Source organism: Hetaerina americana, unplaced genomic scaffold, assembly GCF_022747635.1.
Source record: "Hetaerina americana unplaced genomic scaffold, ioHetAmer1.1.p SCAF_7, whole genome shotgun sequence".
In the NCBI taxonomy this organism is placed as follows: domain Eukaryota; kingdom Metazoa; phylum Arthropoda; class Insecta; order Odonata; family Calopterygidae; genus Hetaerina; species Hetaerina americana.
In genome coordinates, this window is record NW_027287316.1 from 41744168 (window position 1) to 41757658 (window position 13491).

At 36.9% G+C, this 13491-nt stretch overlaps 1 protein-coding gene across 1 annotated transcript; it reads right to left on the reverse strand.

Annotated features, from left to right (window-relative positions):
- Positions 1–537: 537 nt before the first annotated feature.
- On the reverse strand, positions 538–13407 carry Ns3 (nucleostemin 3). Its single transcript, XM_071594868.1, has 9 exons — positions 13216–13407; positions 13019–13141; positions 12795–12919; positions 11155–11337; positions 8142–8916; positions 5153–5420; positions 4211–4440; positions 2068–2195; positions 538–965 (listed from the first exon to the last, which is right to left on the reverse strand). The coding sequence occupies exons 1-9, from the start codon at positions 13303–13305 to the stop codon at positions 875–877; spliced, it is 2013 nt and encodes a 670-aa protein (XP_071450969.1). The 5' UTR covers positions 13306–13407; the 3' UTR covers positions 538–874.
- Positions 13408–13491: the final 84 nt, after the last annotated feature.

The window sequence follows — 13491 nt, forward strand, 5'->3', positions numbered from 1 at the left end:
GGACCAACAAAATGAAACTTGCACACGGATCTGCTAAGAGCTTTTTGACCATATGAGTGAGAATCGAAATTTTTTAGGCAATGCCCCACCCGACTTCTTCCTCTTCCCCTGCCTTAAATCCCTACTCCACAGCTCGGTGGAAGCATTCCTACAGGCCACAACATTGGAACTTCAGAAGTAGCATTCCCTGCACCACCTTCCAGAGGGCATACAAGGTGTGAACTCTGTGAAAGGTGCTACTTCAAAGACTTTTCAGTGAATGTATCAATTCTGGCATTAATATTTATTAATTGACTCAATCCCACTACTTTTGGGGCAGACCTAGTGCTTTTGTGAAGTTCACCCAAAGACTATGTTCCTACCTAGGTTTTGACTTTCAACATCACATTTTCAAGGCTTGCATCACATCAAGGGTTTGCAAGTATTTACCTAATAATTTCTATATAATACTCTTGTGGAGGCAAGTGTGTGAAATAAAACTACATCAACAGGGATAGTTTGCTAACTAGGAAAATACAAGTAAATTCAACTCAATCGTCCATAACCAAATGGTAGAAACCACATATATTGATCTTCAATTACAAAGTATACACATGTATATTTCCAGTAAAAATGGTTTTCTATTGACATGAGAATCATGTCTCAAATGCAATTTTCATATAAACTTGTATTTATTTTAACAAGAGAACTTAAAAGCAATACATATATTCATTTGAGATGTGGGCTTCAGCAATCAAAAGGAGCCATTGATCCCTAATGATGTCCAATATTTCCAGTCCAACATTTTATCCTTTCATGACCCTGCAAAATAAGGCCATCATTACAATGCATTTTACAAAGTTGAGGAAGTTGAAGGGTGCCATGACTTGGTCAGCTACTCATCCAAATGAGAGTAGACGCGTCGTAACTTCTCCCTTTTGTTCTTGTTGTTGTGTTTCTTCCATGGCTTTACTACATTTGCAGAACTGAAAGACACACGAATAAGAAAATGAAAACTAGTTGTGAGTAAAATATACATGTATCATATTAATTAGGGCATAACACACTCCATTAATTGAACAGAATAATAAAAAAAGATGCCCCCAGTAATGTAATTAAGGTTAAATAAAAAAGTAGTATACACACAGGTAGAATTTCAGCTCTAAATTTTTATGAAAAAAATGAGTGTCACAGGGTAATAAATACAATGAACCCTCGATAGATCAGAACATACAAGGCCAGAGGTCTGGATTAACCAGGACTTTGACACAAATAACCCCAAGGAATGTTTTTCACCACCATTACTATTCATATATACATTGTGTGGTAAGCAGGAAGTCTCAAGCATCTTCTCCAAAATTGAAAAAAATCCACGCACCATGATTTCACCTTGTCATCATCACCTTCAAAAACTTAAATGTACATAATACATACATAGTTTTCCAGCATAATGTATTCCAAAACCATCTGATATAGTAGACTACATATATGCGCTAATATTAATAAACAACAAAATATTAAAATGCCCATATAAATTTGGTTGATAATCATAATTTGGAGAATTAAAATCTGTTTTAGGAATCCTCTAGTTTTAATGGAATTGATAATAGATTTGGTTTCAATGGTCAACTCATGTGCAATATCCTCTTCTGAAAACATACCTCTTGACACTAAAAATGTAACAATCAGCAGTAGTTATCAAATACCATTAATACCCTTTTTCCAAATTAAACTTTTAAAAAAATCAAGCCTTTCGAAAAATTTGACTTATTCAATTTACATAGCTGAGTGGGCTCTTGCCTCTCATAACAGGATTTGAGATTTCTGAGAAAATTCAAAGCCTACAACAAAGGTATGCACAGTATGTAAAGAAATAAGACAAAGTGTAATTTGCAAGAGAATACTTTTCTAGCAACAAAAATAATTCTGAAAATTTCATTTTGTCATCAGCTGGCATTATGGCTGAATGCGGTTAAGTACAGGCAAATTTGAGAATGAATGGATTATCTAAATGCCTGGTAAAGATAACTCTACAACCTACTGCTAATTATTGATATTAAAGAAGGCTCCTGAAAGAAAATAAATTACCTTCCACTGGCTGATGAGGATCCAGGAAATGCTCCACCAATACCCACAGGCTTTGATCCTTTGCTATGCACACCAATGGTAGCCTGCCTGAAGAAGGCTTTATCCAATTCCTCTGCAACCACCTTACCCTAGAAAGGTAACAAAATGTTTAGGTAGGGAATAGATGACAACTCTGCATAGGTAAGGAAAAGCTTTTACCGCAGTAAAACCATGCTCAAATACCCATTATGTGAGCGTACGGCAATATAATGACACTTATTTTGAAATAAAATTAGAAATGTAGCCTTCTTACAGTTTCCTTTCAGGACAGGCACAGTAAAAGACTGATTTTAAGTTTGTTCAGAGATTAAACCCTTTCAACCAGTTTCCTGTGCAGCGGTCCTTATGTACTAATTTCACCTCAGCTAAATTTCATGTACGACCGAACTTTTTAGGGGTGGAGAACAAAAGGATTTTAATATCAAATGATACTAGCTTGGCATTGAGAGGTAGAGTAACATGAGTTTAGTTTGAAAGATAACTTGTTTTCCTGTGCACACATACTGGCTAACCATGGAACACTCATCTGTCTCTCTCCCTGAATGAACACTTCTTCCCTCCGGGGGAGTATCAAGTGTAGCGAACTATTTCCTCTTCTCACCCTTCTATGGAACCTTAACCCCCGGAGCCATGGTGCCCACCAACCCAAAGCCATTCCTGCTGCTAATACGGTGCAATGAGATGCTGGCTTAATCACTATGAGGTATCCAGAAATCTCTTCTGAGTGAACTATTTTTAACTTTGTATTTTTCTATCCTCTGCCAACCCTTCCCTTCTTTCCCATTCTTCCGTTCCTGCCACAATTTCCTCCTCCTTCCCCTCACATGTTTCCCTCCTCTACCTCATGGTAAAAAATGTATATTAGACGGCACTGGTCTGTATTTTGTACCGGAAGATGATGTAGTACATCGAAACCAGTCTTGTAATAAATCAATATCGGATGGAAAATTTTTATCATTTAGTCATTATGATGTTCAAAATCCATCACATCATGCCTGTATTTTGTACTCTTCCAGTTATTTGGTGTAACTAGGTTTTTTGAACAAGTTAAACAATTTGCACAGATGAGTATTTAGCTATAGTTTTCTACAGTTAAACATTTCACTAAATACATAACCTACACCTCGCCCTTTTCTTTACTTCAAAATTCTCATTCCTCCTATGACTGCTATCAACCTACATGCATTAATTTTTATCATCCAAAGCATTTGGCTCACTTTCAGACTCCAAACCACTAGTATACAAATCCTCAAAATACTTCCTCAGAAAGTATATAATACAGCATTCATCGTACACCTTATTCCCACTTTATTCATAATTGTATCCTTTCTTTAGCCTACTTCTTCCTTTACCCTTTTTTTCAGTTCCCATATCAGCTAATTACATCCTTCAAAGCCATTCTGCATGGTTTCTGCTCTACATTGCTGCTACATTCATACTCTTTTCATCCTTTTTTCACAATATTGTGGCATTCAGAATAGCGAATCACTTTGCAAAAATATCTGATTTCGATAATTGTAATAGGATAACAAGCATTAATTTTTATTTGATTTCATACATCAAATATGGTTTCAACAGTGCCTCAAATCTATGACAAACAAATCATTCAAAAATTACCAATGAATAAGGCATTTCAGAAAATATTTTGAACAAAAATATGAAAATTTACAAAGATGTGTGCATTTACATAGATGTTATATTTAAAAATGTACTCAATGCACAGCTAATCCATTTACAATGAGTTCTATTTCTCCATCAATAAATTTTATCAAATCAATATACATATGAAAAATTTTAAGCTAGTATCACTCCCTTGTTTTCACATTCTCCTTATTTTGCGCTAACATATTTATTACAGTCTCTTCAATATTATAACATATAGGTTTCCCCACATCTTATGAAAATTTTAAGGGCAAAAGACATTGAGTGTACTGAACCTAAACTGAGATTGCAGTCAGCGAAGTGAACAGTGATATGGCACATTAAAAATAACTAGGCTTTTGGACTCAATCAACAAATTACATACACATGCAAGTACACACCGAGGCATAATTTTTAGCCCATTGCCCTTCTCAGAATCATGCAACAAATGGACGTTACTTACACGAACAACTTTCATTTGCGGTGTAATCTGTGATACCCCAGGTTTAGAGGTGTTGCCAAAGGAAGATTTATTCTTCTTTTTTGAACAGTCAAATACATGAAAATCCTTTTGATCCAGATCAGGAGGAGCTTTGCAGTACAGCAGCTTGCCATTAATAAAATCCTTAAGAACATAGCGAGCCGTCCTTGGATTATCAGGCAGCCCTCTTTGCGTCATAAAGCCACGCATATCTTCAATATGAAAGGAGAGGATTAAGGTTATTAATGGTGAAAATGATAACAAGAGAAAAAAAATAGTCCCAACATGCCCATATCATTCCCAAATTCGCCTTCTTCTCTGGCTTTGAAATTCCAGGCGTGATGTAGATTTGACATTGAGTACAAGACTCTTTAGAAAAGTTGACTCCTCTTACTGCCACTGCACAATATTTTTTTGCCTGGGCTTACCTGGTAGATGTTTATTCTACCAGAATTAATCTTAGGAACCAATCACCTTACCTATAACCACTAACGCAGTTGCATATTTATAACATTCACAATAAAAAGTGAATCAGTGCATGTTATGAGATTTGATTCATATCTTTGATATTGGCAGCTTCCAGAAGATTCTGCATAATATTTTTTGGGGAATTTCTGTCCAAGCTTTCATCCCTGTTGAGGACCATATCATTAAGCAACACTGAATTGCTTCTGTGCATGCCCCCTTTTCGTTAATGTGAGCCACTCTAACCCTCCTCCTAAGCCCTTACCCCTCCTTTTGACAAACTTCACTTACATGACCAAAAACATTCCAAATAAAAATTAAACAGTCCCCAAAAAGCTACCAACATCTATCAATGCCGCAAAAACCTATGTTCAAAATCATTCTTATACTCTTAAAAAGCATTTCAACACAAAAACATGACATTTAGATCAATCGACCCAACTATTTATGACCACTTACATCCATAAGTATTTAGGAGTTCCTCTGATGATGGAGGTCGATTGGGGTCCTCTCCTTCCACTGGCCTCGGGAGCATTATTCCATACTGATCCTCGAGTGCAGCCCTCGGGATGAGTGTGGCCAACAGGGAGACAGAAGGGACATGGTCCCTCAGGCGATCGACTGGCAAGATGCCCCACAAGACCATTTCCGCTTGCGTCGAGACGAAAGAGGGCATCACCAGCCCAGGGCAATCACACAGCAGGAGCTCACTATCCACAAACAAGGTCTGTAAAGGTAAAATGCATAGGATACACCAAATTAATGTCATCAATATGATTCCATTTCCTTGTTTAGTACCTAGTGTCTTAAGCCAGTGACTAAAATTACAAGAATAAACTTGACTAGGGCCATGTAATATTCATTTTCCAATATCGAGGGGGTCGAGATGGTGCGGTGGCTATCATACTGGCTTCTCACCTGGAGAGCCCGGGTTCAAATCCCAGTGGTGTTGAATATTTTTCAGTGGTATCTCGATCCCTACTTGACGTGTTTTGTGGAGGGTACTTTGAGTGAGTACGCTGTCGATTGGACGGGACGTAAAGCTGTGGACCCCTTGGCACCTTTCATAAAGGGTAGGCTAATGCCGACGTTGGGGTTCTCTCCGCCCTTCATCCTTTCCTGTCCATCCCTAATGGTGCAAATGACCTCAGCTGTCAGTTGCCTTCTCTAAATACTACTACTAATCCAATATCAACCATCAAAATAAAACAAGTATGAAGGGAGTAACCATATATCAATATGGTTACAATTATCAAGCATATTGAGTGATGCTGTTCATTTTAGGTATACTTAGCAATGTTGACCATAAGTATTGGGTGTACTTAGCAAGATTGATTGAATTGCATATTGTGCCATAATGATCATATTACACATTGATTATCTCATCACATCAAGATATCACCCACATCATATTCTAAATCTACGTCTATCATCTTACTTCAATGACCATGTTTCCTCAACATACAAAAGTTTTGCCAAGCTGTTTCTTAACATCCTTACACAATGTCCCTGTCTCAAATTCCCTCCTCCTTGTGAAATATTCTTTACCTAACACAAATCTTCTCCAAATGTCCCTACAACTTTCAACATTTTGGTCCAGAACACTTCTGAGATAAATAACCTGTTTCACCTCCTCAAGTTAATCAACGTCTATTTTAAAATTTAAATTAGCCTTTCTCTTTCTTAAAAACTACATAATCTTTAATTTGTTTAGATTTACTTTCATCCCATATCTATTGCACTGATTTCCCAATGCACTCAGCCATACTGAAAAGCCCCGGGCAAACTGGTGAACTAAAGCTTGATCATCTGCAAATCTAACAGATTTTATGAATTCTTCAATGACTTTCACACCTCTCTCCAGTTCTTTCCATACCTCTTTCATCATGTCCTCCACATATATAGTATGTTAAACAGCACAGGTGATAATGGACACCACTATCTGACTACTTTTTCGAACACTGCCCACACTGACTCTCCATCTACCACTCGCACCTGAGCAGTTCGTGGCATGTATACGTTGTGGATAAGTCTCCTATCCCGCCAATCTACTCCTATTTTCTGCAACTCATTCATCAATTCTACCCTATTCACTTTATCTAACTCCATCTTGAAATCTACAAAACAGACAAATACATCCCAAATGTATTCTATGTGCCTTTCTATTAGTTAATTCATCACTGCTATGACTTCACTCATGCCTCTCCCCTTTCTGAACCCAACTAATCATTTCCTCTGTTCTCCAACCTCTTACTGATGATCTTGATAACCACTGTAACTGCTAGCTTAATCAAACTTGTTGCTCTCTAGTCCTCACATATTGCAACCTTTCCCTTTTTTTGAGTAGGAACTAACAATGATCTGATGAAATTTTCCAGCTACATTCCTCCCCGATTAATACTGTGAATTAGCAAATAAAATCTCTTCCTCCCATTTTCTCCTAAACCTTTAAGTAGTTCCAACAGAATTTTGTCTACCCCCACGGCCTTGCTTCATCCCAATTCCTTTGTTGCCCTTTCTATATCATCACCAAGTATGCCTGGACATACTTTATCCTCATATGCATCACATTCTCAATGCCTAAGCTTAATGGCCTAATGTCTCAGCCACATTGTTCCCCTATATGTTCTTTCCATCTCTCTTGAATCTTCCAGGTTCAATTGATAGTATTCCTGACTACCTTCGACTAGTAGCTAAGATTTTCCCTTCTTTCTCCATAAAAGTGCTTTTATCATCCTGTAGAGTGTCCCAATTTCACTCTTCCTTTGAAGCCTTTCCATATTATTGTGCTGTGTTTTCCATCTCATTTTCTTTTTTTATACATAACAGATTTAGAGAAATGTTGAGGAAGAATGGGGATTTTAAAAATATTAATAAATAATGAAAAATATTCAATTTCATTGGCTTACTGTATAAAGTAGCACACATATTTTCACCACAGTATGATGCATTGTAGCAGTATGTACATTTGATGAAACTGATGTGAAATTAAGTAAAAACAAATAACTTAGTAATATTATCTGCGAAAAATCCCAAGAGACTGTGGGAGATGCCGCGGCAGTAACTTCCAACGGAGTCATCTGCTATAAGCACATTACAATGCCCATTTTCAGAGGGTAAAAATTACTTGCCTTGACTGATGACTTGGAATACTGGTCAAGGCGAATGATTTTTACACTTTGAAATTGTTGCATTGTAATATTTATGTGGAAGCATTGATGAAACAGGCTGAGTGAACAGGCTGCCAATGAAAATGATTTATCCATGAAAGATTTCACATTCCAAATTTGATCATGCAAGAATGCTTTTGTTAAAGCAGGCACATGCTTTGAACATCAAAGAAATAAGTTAAACTATTACCAATCAGGGTGTTACATGCAAAATTAGGGATGAAAAACAGAAAGTTACGTCCTCCTTTGAAAGAGACATTAGCGAAAAAATGACAAACCTGGAAATGTTTTGTCTTCCCTGGTGTGGCTGAAACTGATACTTTTTTCTCTTCCATGAGGCAATTGATAGTTGAACTCTTTCCCACATTTGGATAACCCACAAGACCCACTGTCCTCACAACCTTGTCATCAGGGTTTCTACAACCACACACTTTAAGACTTTTGAACAAGGCTATTAATTCCTTTTGATTCAATACATTGGGAGAATTCCTGAGCTCTTCAACTCTTTCACTGCACTCATGGGTATTACCTTTCCTGTCGCCAACAGTACTATCTTCCACTTCTGGATTATTTTCTCCAGGTTTAGTTGATTCTCCAGGTTGCTCACTAATTGAAGAGATTTGCTCATTCTGAGTACTTTTGGGCTCATCTACTACGTCGCTTTGTCTAGGTTTTACATCGTCCACACGATCTGGCAAAGATTCGGACAGATTTGAGTCTTGTAATTTTTCAACTGTGTCCTCTTCATTCTCATCACTGCAACTGTCTTCGGAGTCTTCATGCTCATCAACTTCTTCATCCTCTTCTTTCACCGATGCCTCATCTAGATCCGGCTTGATTGCAGAAAAGAATGCCATCTGAATTTTTCGCTTGTCAAAAAATTCAGCCCAAAGTTCTCTCTGCTTCTCTGTGAGGAAATCTGCTTTGTTCAACAAAATGAAATTCTTTTTTCCCTGACCTTGTTGTGAGGCTACTTCTTCAACATAATTCTCCAGATCTTCACATCGAAAGAGCAGTGGATTTCTTGCATCAACAATCTGGACCAGAATATCACTGACCAGGTAAGAAGAGGAGAAAAAATTATGGTGAGTTTAACATATTCTAGTGCACAGTGAACAGCACAGATATTAAATTTTTAATGGATAGTCATAACACTTACTCTTATACCACATTATAAAGGTCTCTAAGGAATACAGAAATAGATATTGAATATGTATTAGTACAAAGTCAGTTTGTTTGATGAGGGTTGGGTAGATGAACAACAGGAATTGTTCACAGAAAGATATAAACTGCTCAATTTGGTTTGGATGCCATGAACATGATTCCTACTAGCCTTCTCAGATTCAATAAAAAAACCATAAACACAGTAATCAACCTGAAGGTCGGTTTAGTAGGTGATGGTAGAGATCACCCAGTACTCAGCCCTAAATGGCGTGCAAAAATTCACACATCAGGGTAGGGGGGCCAGTTCCTTTCCCTGTGCCGGTTATGGTTTCCCAGGAAGACCTGGCACCCAAAAAATCACTTTAGCTTGGGTGGAGCTGCAGGTGCCCAGAGTGCCTTGCCAGGGAATCGAACCCGGGACCCTCCAGTCAGCAGTCCAATGCGCTACCCACTGGACTACCTTGACCCACCTCAGATTCAATATATTTTTAAATTAAACATTTAAAAGCACAGTTGTACGGAATTAGAACTCCTTTCCATGCAATATATTTTCCCTTAATAAACATGTCTTTTTGGACAAACCCTGTTATGAAACAGAGAAAAAGTTTATCGTGGCAGAAAATGTACAAAAAAAACATGTTTATTAAACAGGGCTGTGCTACTTAAAAAACAGCTTATGACAAAATCATCTATTGGACTGTTTAACTACGCCAAAAGAGGGATACCATGAGATAATCGCAGGAGAGGGAAGGTAAGGCCACATGACCGGGAAGGGATTTTTTTCTGGTATCCAACTCAAATTTGACTGCAGTTCAATGCAAACATACCCCATTTACATCATGTACAAACAATCATAAAACAACAAATAACCCATGGATAATGTTGCTGATATTGTAAAATTATGCTTATTTTAAGCCTCATTTTTTTTTAAATTCCACCATATTCATCTCAATGCCATAGCAACGGCATGGATATTCTAGCCAATAGATAATTAGCTGAGAGTCTAAAACCTTAAGTATTTAGCTCAAACCTAGAACTGGTGAAAACATAACGTGCCTATGATGTACTATTAGCACTACTAGGAATGGTGTCTTTATCTAACTACGAAGAATTCCCTGAGTTTTCCCGGTCATTACATGTTTCCATACAAATGTATGCTTTAGCAAATATTGGCCATGTGGAAAAAAAGTACAAAAATAAAGTGCACATTTCCTTTCCCCCAAGATAATGCAAGACTGCACATCCATGCAGTTTTGATGTCAAAAATAATGGAATTAAAGTTTGAATTATTACAACATCCGCCAGATTTTCCCTCCAGTGACCTTTTTATTTTCCAAACTTGAGAAATGCTGAGTGTATCAAGCTAAATGAGATTATTGTGAAAAATAAAAAAATTCACCCAAAAGAATTTGTTTTTCTAATTTCTCCCAAGGACTTATTGAATGACCCACATTTTACTGCCTCAATGTGTGTAACCTTAAGGCAGTTTTACTCATAGGAGGGTTAAATACGGCCATGTTTGTGAAGACAATCAGAGATACATATGACCAAATTATAAGTTTTTCCTGAATGCATCTCAAAATGACAGATTTGGGAACTTTCCTACATCATATGCATGAAATACCGATTTCCTCCAGGTTGACAAACACAACGACTACAGCATATATTGTCTCCACTGAAAGACCATGGATTTTCTTATTCCTAACTCTTGCTATACTGAAGGCCTTATAACTATCTGAATCCCATAAAATATTATTCCTCCGTACAGATTTCCAGCTCTGTTCCATTTAGATATATAATAAAAAAATAATTACGCACATTCCAAGGTTTTAATAAATAGTACAAATCCCCGAAACCTTTCCTTAAAATGTCCTCCCAGGATGAAAAAAGTTCCTTGAAATTTCTTTACTTAAGATATACTTCACAACCTCTACCCAAATGAGTCAGGTTTTATCTCCAGTGTTAAGTCGACGGCTTTCATTTTTTTACAAATGGATCTCCCAAGCTTGACATTGATATCCATTAAATAAATATAAGTACAAATTTGCAACTATTCATTATCCATTTCAGTTATGTAATCATAGTAATTTATTCAAGTAATCCATGCCTAGTAAAAAATTCACCAACCTTTTCTCAACTACCCTCCATAGCTGTCGCCAAAACTCGATGTTCTTTTCATATGGTGTCAAAATCAGGCCATTGGAAGCATTTTCTTCTTGAAATATAGCAAGTTTCCGACGCCAGTCAAGGAAGGCATCTCGCTCGCGGGAATGAAGCTCCTCTGGGGTGGTTTCAGCATCCCATTTAGGCCTGGAAAAAGTAACAATCACAATGAATACACACACCTGGAAAGTCCTAGAAAAGCTGAGGCCTGATTCTTAAAGCTACAAGTCAATTCAGCAGTCCTTGCATTTTGCACATATAGAATTCGCCAATGGCAATAAATGGTGCAGCACTTGCCTGAATTGAAAAATATGCAAATCTGAAAGTTTCACAGTACATTTAAGACTACTTTCGGATTACTTGTAATCACGAGAAATGGAACCCAGGTCTTGAGTAGACTAAGAACGAAATTCTTTCTATATTTCAGGTCGATAATTTCCTTGGATAAATGAAGGGGTAGGCCAAAACTAATCGGAGGAAGAATAATTTTGTGATTATACACAAGTATTGGATCTATTCCGAAGTTAATTTTTTCTTTAATTTGAAAATGAAGTTACACTGCATTGGTAAATTTTGAAAAGGTCAATAATAGGCCATAACTACTCATCACTACATCATAAGAGATTACGAAGGCATAGGAGAAATATTTTTCAATGTGTTTAATTATTAAACATAAATAGAGGTACAAAATTGGCATTGCAGAATTAGAATCTACTTATGGCTCACAAGTCATTACTTCACAGCATGATTCATGATTGTGACTTCTCTCGATTTTTTTGTGAATGGAACACCGTTTCATGATATTTAGTTTCGCCTAAAATGCTAACTAATATTACTTAGGCTGTTATGCATTGATCAAAAAGTTTTACGTTACTACTCATGATATTTAGTTTCGCCTAAAATGCTAACTAATATTACTTAGGCTGTTATGCATTGATCAAAAAGTTTTACGTTACTACCCTAAGGTACTATTGATATTTTAATATAATTATGACGGATGGTATCCCAATATTCTTAGGATATACAAATGGAATGAAAACATTATAATTCGGTATTGTGACGGTGGTATTAGCGATTTCCTCAAAAAAATAATTATTAAAATAATCATAAATAATAACTTATTAAATATATCCACAATGACTAGCGGCGTGATTTACCTGTCTGGACATCTTAATTTTAATAATAATAAACACAATCTACCGGTTAAGGCAGGTTTTGGATGGACACAACAGCCAATAAATTCTCCTAACAAAAAAAAACCCAACATTCAACACCAAAGGTCCCTCTTCATCTCCGTTTACTTCCTCCCTTCATTCCGTCCGACGTCCCTATCCCTTCCCCTACCTCGTTGGCCTAACATTCTCCCCTCCATAACTGCCTCCAACATCACATTGCCAATCCACATTAACCTTTTCCAAGAGTTAGGATGCAGGTCCAGAAGTATGAAGATCATTTCAAATAACCGCACGAAGGTAACATGAACAACATTATCAACATGCTTGCTGCTGCACGCATGCTGAAAACCTTAAGTTCCCTCGAAAATCCTTTCATGAAAATGTATACAATGTAATCTGATGTGAATGAAACAGATCACCTTCACTAACCTCCTTGGAATTTGAAGAAACTGTTTGTTTTTTTCTTGAACATCTTGGATTCTTGTCTTTTCAGCATCGGACAGCAATCCCACTTGGCTGATTGTATTTACGAATGAGATGTTAAGCTTCTCTGCCTGAAAAATTAGACAACCCGCGTACTTTTAGTCTGTGAACACTAAGTTTATTCTACGGTAAAGACAACCTAGAAAGACAAAGCTGCAATTATTCATCACCTGAAATTCAGTCCCAGCAAGTTCAGCTGTCGATAAAAATTCTTGAAATGAATTTTCTTCCGTGACAGATTGAAGATTCAATCTTCCCCAGTCATAGCCATCAGCGATATCGGCTGTATGCAACTAAATAAAAATAACATTAACTGCCGAACAAAAATTCAGAAATTAAGTTAATATTTTGACATTGGAGTACCAACCAAAGAGGATTCTCCTGACCTCCTCCCAGAGAATCTGTCCTTAATCAACGCTCTTCCTAAACTATTCGAGTCTTTCTTTTTTTTACCCATATTTTTCACGGCCTTTCTTTCAGACTGAGACTATTTGAAATCACTTTCGGGCGCGATAGTAATGAACCAGAAATATTCTTGTAAAGAACAACACGCGAGAAAATAAACTAACGAATTTCGTAGTTCATATGTTCCACTGATAGAAATGTGGTTTGAGTATGCACCAGTACCAACAACAATTTTTAA